The sequence below is a fragment of the Anastrepha ludens genome, chromosome 4, assembly GCF_028408465.1.
Source record: "Anastrepha ludens isolate Willacy chromosome 4, idAnaLude1.1, whole genome shotgun sequence".
Taxonomy (NCBI): domain Eukaryota; kingdom Metazoa; phylum Arthropoda; class Insecta; order Diptera; family Tephritidae; genus Anastrepha; species Anastrepha ludens.
In genome coordinates this window covers 81,935,217-81,947,812 of record NC_071500.1, presented here as the reverse complement: position 1 = coordinate 81,947,812, position 12,596 = coordinate 81,935,217, and the positions used below count along the sequence as shown (strand labels likewise).

The window sequence follows — 12,596 nt, the reverse complement described above, 5'->3', positions numbered from 1 at the left end:
CTCACAGAAATTTGCAGTGTCTCAAGCAATCTTTTATTTGAGCACCGAGGTCAATATCCATGGAAATGGCGCAATAGTTTGAAGGCTTGTGTAAAAGCAAATGACGAAAGTTTGTTTTTTAATATTTACATGGTTAAAAGTTATCTATACCGGACCTAACTTCCAACAGAACTTATGGCAGGACTAAGTACATAGCCACATTTCGATCGATTTCCAAACGGGCGTGATATAAGAGTTCGTATGGCACAGCTTGGCGTGAGTAGTAGCATATATTTTAGTCCTCACCTTGCTCTTCAAAATGGACCAGATGGAATAGTCCATCGCATTTGCGTCTGGCGAATTCGAAAGCCATTGTGTGGACGAAATGAAGTGTGGAACATGATTTTTTAAGCATTCTTGGTTCACACGAGCTTTATGGGACGGTGCCGTGTGATGTTGGAACGTCCATGGTCTACGACCGAAATGTTTGCGTGTACACGGCTCTAAAGCAGATCTAAAACATGTTCCCGATAATAAGTCGTATTCACTTTGACACCAGGCTCGATAAATACGATTGGAGAGCGTCCATCAGCGGTCACTGCGGCCCAAACCATTACTTACGATGGGAAATTGCTTCGAGTGGCCATACGTAGGCCCAAATTCTCGTATGAGCGTTCGGCCAAGTAAACACGATCGTTTTGAGTGTTTATGAACTGCTCAATGGGACATTTTTTTCATCAGCAAACACAATGTTAGGAAATTCGCCACGTTCGTGCAAGCGCAACAACTCCTTTGCTCTTTCGCACCGAACTTTTTTTTGCTGGGGTGAAAGATCGTGTGCTTTTTGGAACTTGTGAGCCTTGACCTTCAGCTCATTTTTCGATATGCGTCGAATGCTGTCTTGCGATATTTTCAGTTCTTTGGCCATTTTTCTTCCACTTCGACGTGGATTTCGTTCAAGTCGAGCCTTCTCTTTCCGAACCATTTCTGGCGTTGTTGCGGTTTTTTTGGTCCACTTCCATAGCGTTTTGCAATGCTACCAGTATCATTGTAACGTTTTATAGTGCGATGCACAAACATTTTATTCACTTTGAGGTGACTGAGCTCACGAACAATGGCTGGTTGTGAATTTCCAGCCAAATATAACGCAATCACACTATTACGTTTGAATTCCATCACGGGGGAAAAAAATTCAACTAAACTGAGACGCAAATGCTTTTGATGACCTCTAAACAATATATTGAACTGTCATTAGAACAATTTTGACGTTGATGTCATGAGCTGTTGTACAGATACAATCAGTGTGAAGTTGGTAACACTTCATATCGTTCACTCTGTAACTCCAAATTTTATCAGGATCTCATTGTCTTGCTTGCAGGGAGCATAGCCCAGCTATTAATGAAGCAGTGTTTTTACAAGTGGTGAAAAAAAAATGTTTTTACTACAAATTTTGAATAAAAAAATTAATTCTTTTTCATAAATTGTTTTTTTTAATTAAAATTAAAAAAGAAAGAAAAATGTGTATAAAAGTGTTCAAAAGAACCGAAGATATTTGACTTCAAAATACTTACCATTTCTAAATTTCTTTGAGTTATAGAATTAAATTACTAGCAAGGTAAAAAATTCAATTATTTGTAAAATAAATAAAAATTCACACAAAAGTTTACATATAAAATAAATCAATAACAAAATTTTCAGCATTGCATAAAACTGAACATTTAAAAATTTTTTCAGTTTACTTTAAATATTTTGGGCTCCTGACACGGAAACACTGCTTGTTGTAACTACATTCCATTGGGAACGCTTGATATTTCTGAAACTGAACAGAGCATCGACTGTGCTACAGTTAAGTTCAGTTGGGAATTTTCGTTTCACTATATTTTTCCCATTATAGGTATCCTTGTTTGGGTGTTTTTAGCCGCATCCGAAAGGCAAATGGATTTTTGTGAGGTGATTTTTCATGGCAAAAATACACTCGCAGTTTTAGCTTCCAAGGGAAAATCGCTACCAGAAAAAAAACTTTCTATCACTAGTTGTTTCGTGTACGGAGATTCGAAGCTGTGCACTTTCGGTGGTAGTCACGCTCCAACCCATTCGGCTACGGCAGCCATTAGAGTTTGATAATTGGCAACCAGCAGGATTCAAATTGCTAACAACAAAGTTATTAAGTTAAAGCTAGTTATACTAAACATTTTCGATTGAGTTTCTACGTTCTCACTTGCTACAAGTGAGGCAAAGCGCATATTTTCATTCATTTGCGGGTGGGGCAATTATTAAATGAACAAACTAATTAAGAGTAATTACGTACCCACACATTTACATATGTGAGCAAGTTAGAAAGTTCAAAGCAAGACATGTGATTATGTTATTATGTGTGAAAGCGTCAATGCTCGACTTGTTGCTACTGGAATATGGTAATTTTCTTCCCTATTGGTACTTATTTTTGGGTTTCTGCAATCCCGATTTCGCTAACCAAGTTATTTACACCAGCCGTGCCCAACAAATGTATCTTACTGAGTAAAATGGCAACAACAACCTAGCTTATTCCACCAAGTTGTGATGTGCGTCTTATTGTGGTTCCCCGCAATGGAATACCGAAAACTTGTATGCCTACTCCGAATGGCAGATTATGTTACAACAGTAGTACACATGTTTATTTGAGAAATGCGCGATTTTCCTTAAATTTGTACTGGGCGTGCTTTTCTCAATACAGAGTCAGATTTGACAAACGTCTAATCGGAGTTTGTGGTCAAATTCTGTTTTAAGTGATTAAGCTAAAGCACCTTCACGGGTCTTGCACTATGATCTACCATAACATCTACTTTTAAAATTGTAGCTTACCGGCAGTCAAGTTATACCTACTTCATGGTGACGTCATTATTTTGAGCGTGATGGGAAAGCGTCTAGGCTCGCAAACTGTCCTCTTGTAGTATAAGAGAGCAGACTTAATGTTGGTACAACCAAAACCGAAATGCTACTGTTTTCAGTACACTGGTATAAATTACCCATTTCTAAGCTCACAATCTCAAACCAGGTAAAATTCTTTGACATCATGTAGGGCAGGAAACTCGACCGGAATCAAAATAGTGACGATCGATTCAAGATAAAGTATAGTATATCACTTTCATAAGTCACAATAAGACGGGGGTTGGAAATGTATGGGAATAAGGCCTCATGCTGGGTGGGCCATATAGCGTTTGCTTTTTGAACCACCTATTTTTTTTGAGAATGGTAACACAAATGACATGTCAAATGTGTTCTTAATTTACTTAAGGGGTAACACCACTGTAGAAATTTCAAAAAATTGATTTTTTTTTTATAAGCTTAAAAAATTCTTTGAACCTTTTAAAATACAGAACAAAAAGTTTTATACGTTACCCAAGTTTATTTCATAAATATTTTAAGCTTTTAACCAAGCGTTAGTGACTGCTACCTAACGATTTCTCCAAATTTCCAAACTTTAAACGCGTTTTTCTCAAAACACGTTTTCTGAAATTGGCACGCAGCATAACTCAAACAATTTTAAATATTTTTAATCAGGTTTATCACTACGTCTGTATAATAACCTTCTTAAGAGAAGAGCGTAGGGGATTTTCGATAGATTAATTTAAACGATTGTTATAATTATTTAAGTGCCGTTTTTTTAGTCCAAAATAGAGTTTTTTCCTTCAAATGGTTGCTAATTCCACAAAAATAAATATTTTTTAAATCCCCTACGTGTTTCTCTAGCTATTCTTATCTAGATTAAGAAAAAAAAATTTCCTTGTTCCAGATTAAAATTTGCACCCTCTGTGCTGCGTGCCGCGGAGCTCCTTCAAGAGAAACCACATTACAAAAATGTCTCCAATGCAGCCATTTTGTAAAATTTTTCGATCAAACTTTGTAGTTTTGTATTTTAGTATATAAGTAATAACTTCCCAAATCAGAGTGATTGTTTTCCCTTTCTTTCTACACAAAAAAATTCTTTAAAAATCGTGTTTATTTTACGGGTGTAGAGTGGTGTTACCCCTTAAAGGTTTGACATTTACGAAATGGGACGCTATACGCTTGAACAAAATTGGGAAATATTGAAAACCAATTTCCAAAGTGGTGAGTCTTCTTCTTCCTACGCGGTTACAGTAAATGGCGAGCGTTACCGTGACATGCTCAACGAGTTTTTGTTTCCAAAAATTGAAGAGGATGGAATGGACGACATTTGGTTTCAACAGGTCGGTGCAACTTGTCCACTGCCAAAGTTACACTCGAACTTTTGGCTACCGTTTTTGAATTCCGATATCAATTGGCCGCCTCGGAGCTGTGATTTAAGCCCGTTCGACTATTTTTTGTGGGGAGCCGTTAAAGACAAATGCTATGCGAACCATCCCGAGACGATTGATGCTTTAAAACACGAAATCGAAGTTGCCATTCATGAAATTGGAGCCCAAACAATCGAAAATGTGCTTAAAAATTGGGTTGATCGAATGGCCTACTGTAAAGCAAGTCATGGCAGTCATTTGAATGATATTATTTTTCATTCATAAATGACAATGTTCAATCTTCAAAATAAAAAAAAATGTTAGAAAAAATATTGATTCGTTTTTTTTTATAGCCGATTCAAAAAGCAAATTTTACATGGCCCACCCTATATGTATATAACCAGGTGGAGTTCACTGGAAGTTGACTGCGTTGGTACTTCCCATCCTTTTTACGGTGTTACCGTCTGGTTGCCTGCGATAGATAAGATCTTAACGGATTACTTCCTTCCTTGTCACGGCGGCTTCGCTTTGCATTGCCGCAAAGGTTCCCGAGCTTCTATTAAACCTTCTCCAGGCTAAATGCTACGCGACAATATTAAGTATGACTCAACGCTTGAAGGTCCTCACAATTTGACACTTAAGAATTCTAAATACTGTTTCTGAAATATCAATAATTTTAAAATATCTGAATAATTCTGAAATATCATACTAGAGAAGAAAATGACTCGAAACTGCGCCTAAGTTACAACTGCGCTCTTAATGTACATAGGCAAGGTTACACAAATCCATCAAGAAGCTCATGAAACCAATTTTCATTTCAGCACTGGTACTATTTCGCCTGTTGCAGTTTTGTATCGCATATATTTCTACAAGTAGGTAATACGAGTACGTTGTTACGTCTAATTAAATAAACTAAAATCAACCATTTGCATAAATATTGAACAAAATAATTTCTAAACGTTTTACGAAAATAATTTTTAGCCTTCACATTCGGGGCATAGATGCTTAATTTATCCAGAGTTTCAAGTCTACAGTAAGCTATAAATAGTTGCCCAAAAAGTTGCAAGACCCAACTAAAACAATTTATTGGCAATATCCATAATTCAATTTTATTATCGAATCAGAGTAAGGGTTTCACTATCACTAAATCTTCAGTTTTTCGGTGTTTTAACTTTCCGTTTAAGGCACTAATTATTTAGGGCACTAGGCACTATGCCCAACCTTGTATCGAATCATGAGTTCTACAAGTTTGGAAGGTCTGAAGTGTGTACTTGCTGTTCCGATAACTACTCGTATTAGGGAATATGACAACTTAATAGTTCCTCTAGATGAATTAATAAAATGTTATCTTTGTACATGTGGAAAGCTTTGACTACGTTTGGATACTTCGAAATGGAATTCGTTAGTATGCTCGTTTCACCGAGTTTAGTTTTTTAACAGCTCTGACCCTTTAAAAATACATTCATTGACACCAAAATAATAAAATGTCTTTCAAAAGACGCTTCTAGATGCTGTTTTAAAATTAAACACACATTTTTCTTCAAACTAATAAATAATAATAATTAAAATGCCCACCAGAGAAAGTCTGCAGGTAATATCCGCCAAACAGTCGATTCATGAATGCATAATTGTTGAGAACGTCGAGATGTTGTTATTGATGGTTGTTCAGCAACACTTTGCATTACAGCAGCGAAATTCTCAACAGAACGTCCAATTTTTTGGTCTGCCAGTCCTCGACAGAACCAGTTTATTGAAATTTTTTCATCACCCTTTGAATGGTTGCCCATTCGGATAATTATTTTTACCAATAAAACCACGAATTTTGGGATATGTTGTTCTTAAAGATCGACTATTTTCATAATAAGTTTCAATAATTTTAACGCGTTGTTCTCTCGTGAAGTATCCATGGTTCAAATTGCACTTTTATCTACTTGGCAAATGCCAAAGATGTCATTAAGAAAATGTACCGTCTAGAAATTACCAACTACTGAATTGTAGACGTCACTTTTGAAATACCCTTTTATTATTTCATCAGCATCTTCAAATTTCTTTTATTTGACGCTGATGTTGAATTATTTCTCTCCCCATTCACAAAAAGATTCTACAGCACCAGATATCCGTATATATGTACTCTTAATTATTTCAGCTTTACTACCTTCTGTATCTTTTCTCAATGCATTGCTCAAAACAAATTCTGAGAACATGTTCACTTAAAGTTATTTTTGACATAAAAAGTACATTTTTTCATAAAAAGAGTGGGAATCGACACCCTGGCGACGTCGATACTGAGCTTTGTAAACAGGTTGTTTGTTTGAACTGACGCAATGTTTCAGTCTGAATTATAGTACCGTAAGTGTAATTCTTCGTAATGCTGCTTTGACATCTTCGTTTCGCATTTTAAATTCTTCTGAATGTAGTTATGAACGTACATATGTATGTACTTGTGCATATTGTTCTCCGGCGATAAGAATTCCAATGTTATTTGTGAATGAGTGCACTTAAAGGGGGAGTTTTGTGCACACTTGTACTTTGTTTGCCTTCACAGAGATTGTTCCGCCCAATATTTAGCTTCTAACTCTTAATTTAACTTAAGGGGTTATACGCAGAATCAAATAAAAGACGGGTTGTCAAGGATTTATCCTGAAAAAACTTCAGAATATTTTAATTTGAAAATTTTTGGCGGTTATAAAAGCATCCTTCAAGAAAGTAACAAAATTTTTTATTTATGAAAATGTTGATTATAGATCGCGCTGCAGGCGATTTCTGGAACCTCCTTTAAAAAAAGACGATTTACGGTGTACATCGTAACTCAGGATTGGATTATCTGAAATCAAAAAACCAAACAAATTTTGTTAATATATTAGATTATCTAGTAATTAATCGTTCGGCTAATCAAAATAGTGAGTTTTCACAAAATGGCAGCTTTTAAAAGAAATGATTTCGATTTTTACGTTAAAATTTGGCCGTAAATTGATTATAAAATGGAAAATAAGTATCAGATTTACAAAAGGAACGATTAATTACTAGAAAATGTACCTTTAAAGATTGAGTTAAAACGGTTGACCGATCAAACAAGCCGTTTTCGAGATATCGTGTACACCGACTTGAAAAATGCCGTTTTGAAAAAAACACGTTTAAAGTTTCAATACTTACCTTAAAACATGCCGAGGCATCTCTACATATTTAGGTATAACTCCGAAAGTATTGCTTAGATCTACTTCAAATTTCGTGCGTATACTTTTGAATATATGTACATTACAAAAATGCAATAAAAAAAATCGATTTTTTTGAAAGTCATAACTGCGTATAACCCTTAACTTTGACAGTACATTCTGTTTTTCTCTCTATTGTTTCTTATACGATAAGAAATACCAAATCTTAATTAGTTTTCCTTTCTAAAAAAACCCCCTTTTGCTGTGAAATTCCTGGAAAAAAGTTAAAATCAGTCGAAAATCATTTTGCTATCCAATATTAGGCATAAGGAAGTGCAAATATTCTTTTCTTTCAAATTTTTGTGATGATTTTTCCACTGTTCGAAAAATTATTTTCACTAAGTTAGGCAAACAGAAGCTGAAAATCGAAAGTTATGTACATACACAAGGTTTGTTAACAAAATAATGGTAGACTCGTCTCGAAGATATGTTCATGGTTTTAGCAATATAGTGTTTAGTTTTTTGCGAGCGGCATAAATAAGACAAGTGTTTTGCGTGTTCGACGATTTTCTGCTATCGACTCTTGGCTCTCTTGGACTCTTCCATTAGGCTTTGGTTTCGATGTCATAACCTCACACCCCTGGTTCGTCTCCTTTTATGACCATCACCAGCAAATCTGGATCATCGTTGACGTTATTGAACGATTCCTGAGCGATGCTCATGCAACATTGTTTTTGGTCAAAATTTACCAAACTTGGAACGACCTTCTCTGCTACATGCTTCATATTTAAAATTTTCAGAAAGATTGCATGTCATGAGCCAATCGTGAATCTATAAGCAAATCTTCACTTTCTCAACATTTTCATCGGTTGTTGATGTATTGGGGCGTCCAGAGCGCACATTTTGTTTTACTAATAAAATAAAGTAAGCACATTTGCAAATCTAGTTTTTGATAAAAAAATGAATAAATAAATGTTAAATACCCGTGGGAAGTCCATGACAGTTGTAGAATTGATTAGACTTGCAAAATTAACATTTATTGTTTAACGACTCACAGCTAAAGGCTAGTCAACTGAGTAGTCGATTTCGCGCCGATTCTGTTGCTTATTTGTAACGTTCGTTGAGAGATGGGGCGAGTATATGATGTGCAATTTCGGCTTACGACCTTTATTTTTATCTCTCTACGCTAAACAGTTCTTTTCTATCAACTGTCACCATTTTCACTTATAGCTTATTAGTTTATTATATCTAGTTAACATAATTATACGACGTCTGTCATATGATAACGGGTTTGTGCTCACTAATATCACTTGGATGGTCTCGATCTTAAACCCACTACGGGCAAGAAGCAGGACGTGCAATGACTCTTCTTATAAAATGTAAATGGATAAAAAGGCGATTGTGGGATATTCCTGTTAAAATTTTGCAATTTTGGGTTCATACTAAATAGAATCCAGTTGCATAAAGAATATTCTAAAACACTCGAAGCTAGAATTTGTAGTCAGACGCATTTGTTAGCCTTCGTCGAAGAGGGGCAATTTTGAAATCGTATTCTGTTTTCTTAGGTTTCACTATACAATCAGTTAGAATTTCTCTATTTATAAGGGAAGGGTATTTGAGTTATTACGCTGATTATTTATACACCACCCATATTAAAATAAAATTAAAAAAAATTACGCCATAGATTTAACAAGAAAACAGATTTACATAGACCCAGAGAAATGTATCGAATTCATGTTGTTGTGGGATGTAAGGAAATTTTTAGTTTCTTGGTTCCGTTTGAGTTATGGTTGTGTTTTATAGCGAATTTCGATTTATATGTCATTAAATGGTGACTTATTGCAATTCAATTATTATTATACTTAAAATTTTACGGCGGCCTTCGTAGCCGAATGGGTTGATATGTGACTACCATTCGGAATTCACAGAGAGAACGTCGGTTCGAATCTCGGTGAAACACCAAAATTAAAGAAAAAAATGTTTCCAATAGCGTTCGCCCCTCGGCAGGCAATGGCAAACCTCCGAGTGTATTTCTGCCACGAAAAAGCTCCTCATAAAAATATCTGCCGTTCGGAGTCGCTTTAAAATTGTAGGTCCCTCCATTTGTGGAACAACATCAAGATGCACAGCACAAATAGGAGGAGCTCGGCCAACCCCTAAAAAGGGTGTATATATATATATATACAACTTTTTCAAACACCTTTCATCTGATGCCATAATTGTTTTATGTATTTTCTACGCTGCCTGAAAGTGCACCTTTAGGTTGTTCTGGTCGTTGATCTAAATATTCGGAACCAGTTGAGCTATTAAAATAAAGTATGGCCTCCAAAAGGCACGCACTGGCCATTGTGAAATCCGTGTAATTTTACTGAAAAGTTTTGCTCTTCCTCTCACAGTAGTGAATACCCAGATATTTTTCTACAAATCGGATCGGTGACTAAAGAGAGCTTGCGGTGTGGTAGTTGTTTTCTGTCTGCCTTAATTACTTAACTTGTGTACTTTTGTCATTATTGTCATGACGAATTGATAAGTATGCGGGTAATGAAAATTGGCCAATACAAATTGCAATCAATACAAATGGCAACATGAAATGTTCGGATATTCCGAGAATTTATCTGTTGTACAGATTCAATGTGTTGTATTGGGTGTCACAGTTACTTACCTCCAAATACGTTTTGATGCGCATTACACAGCTGGGCAAATTGAGGCAGACAAAAACTGTGGAGACAATCAGGAGCATCTTAGTCACCTTCAATTGTGATGAGTTTGTAACTTTTCGTCTCTCTGTGAATAGAGGTAAGTGAAGATATTTAAAAAGAAGTTGGTTGTCCACATCCACAAAATCACAGGCCTTTTTTGTAATTATATAATTTATCAGACATAAAATATAAAATATATTTTTTTTGAATAATATGTAAAATACTTTCGTATAATTAATTAATTATATATATAATTTTTAAGTAGTTCTCAAGTAAAATGAAAAGAGTTTTATATGTTATTTTGTAAAAACTCCAAACTGGATATGCGCTAACATTTTAACTATTTTTTTGATTTTTTAATTTCCGTAATTTTTTATTGGTTTGTTTTGCCATTCTACAACAGATGTAATAAAAACTAAATTTCTTAAACTTCGTATAAAATGTATAAAAATTCGAAAAACCTCATAAAAATTTCAAATTTTTTGTATCAGAATACAATAAGAAATCTTGGATATGCAGTTTCATAGTGCATTAAATTTTGTTGTTGATAATTGATACAATTTTTTCAACCCTGACGGTGCTGCGCATTTTCTCCTTATACAGTGGGTAGCAGAACTGAGTGCATGTTCGAAGACTTTGCACAAAAATGCCCACAGAATGAAAACGATCAAAGCAAATGAAACAATTTTTTTTTCTTTATTCAATAACAAATAATTAACAAAATTTCATAATTAAACAAAAAAAAAAAAAAGAATATTCCATAAACCGTACAAAAATAAAAAAATTAATGGTACTCGTATGTACTCAGTTTTGCACTTTTTGAAAGTGCAAATTTGTTGGCTTTTTTTTAATACTTGGTCCATAGACCTTTATTTTTTATGACTGAAAGAATACGTCTACTCATACTTTCTACCAAATTACGCAAAATGTCGTGGGGAATTTGCTTCCATTCATAGTTTATTATTTGCCATAACATGTCGAGGTTAGTGGGAGGAGTATCATATTGCCCCAACCGTCGCTTCACTATTGACCACAAGTTCTCAATCGGATTGAGGTCAGGATTTTGTGGGTGCCACTCCATCAACTTAAAACTTTGAGTCGTAAGCCATTCCTTAACCACCTTTGCTGTATGCTTGGAGTCTCCGTCCTGCTGAAATGTAAGTTCAGCTGACTGATATGCGCATACGTTCACAAAGCTGGTAAGATGGGTTTGAAGAATACTCAGGTAGTCCTCCTTTTTCATTATGCCATCTATTTTTACTAAGGGACCAAGCTTCCACTACGTAAAGCAACCCCACGCCATAACATTGCCGCCTCCGTGCTTGACGGTTTCCTTTATATGGCGTCTTTGCAATGTTTCGCCTGGACGCTTTCAGCAATATTGCTTCCCGTCGGACTGGTAGCGGTAAAATTTTGACTCATCTGACCAAATAACTTTTTTCCAGTCGTCTATGGTCCAATCTCGGTGTTTTTTGGCAAATTTTAAACGAGCCTGAACATTTTTTTAGATAATGCCGGTTTTTTCTTTTTGATCTCAGCCACGTATCCGATTTTTTGAAGGGCTCCCCTTGTTGTCCATCGACTAACATTTTTGCCAATAGCAGTCGCAGCATCTTTTGGTGTTAGCTGAGGGTCACTCTTCAAGTTTGTGACTATGAGCCTTGCGTCACCATCTTTTAAAAGTCGTGCGCGTCCACCAGAATTTTTTTTAGAGGCAACTCCACATCTTTTCTGCACTCTAATTACCACCGACTGACTAATATTTAAAGCCTTTGCAATTTTTCGAGACGAAGAGCCTTGATCTGTTAGGCACTTGATATTATTCTCAACGACAAAAGGAAATTTTTTCATTTTTGTTAAATTTTAGGAACACTTCAAATATTAATGCAATTGATTGCACTGATCTCACCGAAAGACTAAAATAAAATAAATTACATATTTCTTTCTTTTTGGGATGATTTTGCTGCTTGATAACTGTAAATCAAGATGCATTCGGCGATAACATAGCTAAAAATAGAAATGTGCAAAACTGAGTAGATGCGAATTGTTTTTGTTTTTCATTTTCTTTTTCATCAATCTTTTGATTTTTTATTTCTCTTTCACTGAAATGTATTCTGAATTGATACAGCAAAATTATTATAAAAAAAATTGTTTCATTTGCTTTGATCGTTTTCATTCTGTGGGCATTTTTGTACAAAGTCTTCGAACATGCATTCAGTTCTGCTCCCCACTGTATGTAAAGTATGCACAACATTTTTTATCTCTGTATGTTTTTTTGTTTTTTGCATTACAATGAAATGAGTGGACACGTGTTTCTATTTTATGTTGAAAAATGCAATAAATCAAAATAAATGAAATATCTGCATATTCTGCTTTTCCATTATCGCAAAATATTGTGAAATATAAAATACTTTACAAAACCGTTTTTAATCGTCATCTAAAGCTTATTCTTAAACCACATCTTTACTGTTTCTTCAATTGATGTGGTGGTTTTCTTTGACAATGGTGTAAGTCCATTTTATATTATATGG

At 35.1% G+C, this 12,596-nt stretch overlaps 1 protein-coding gene across 1 annotated transcript in view; it reads right to left on the bottom strand.

The window, feature by feature from the left end:
• LOC128861892 (neuropeptides capa receptor) overlaps positions 1–12,596 on the bottom strand; it is an 86,072-nt gene that overhangs the window by 42,105 nt on the left and 31,371 nt on the right. The window contains exon 4 of the mRNA XM_054100269.1: positions 10,029–10,150. Coding sequence (XP_053956244.1) covers positions 10,029–10,150 — 122 coding nt within the window. The remainder of the gene's footprint in view (positions 1–10,028; positions 10,151–12,596) is intronic.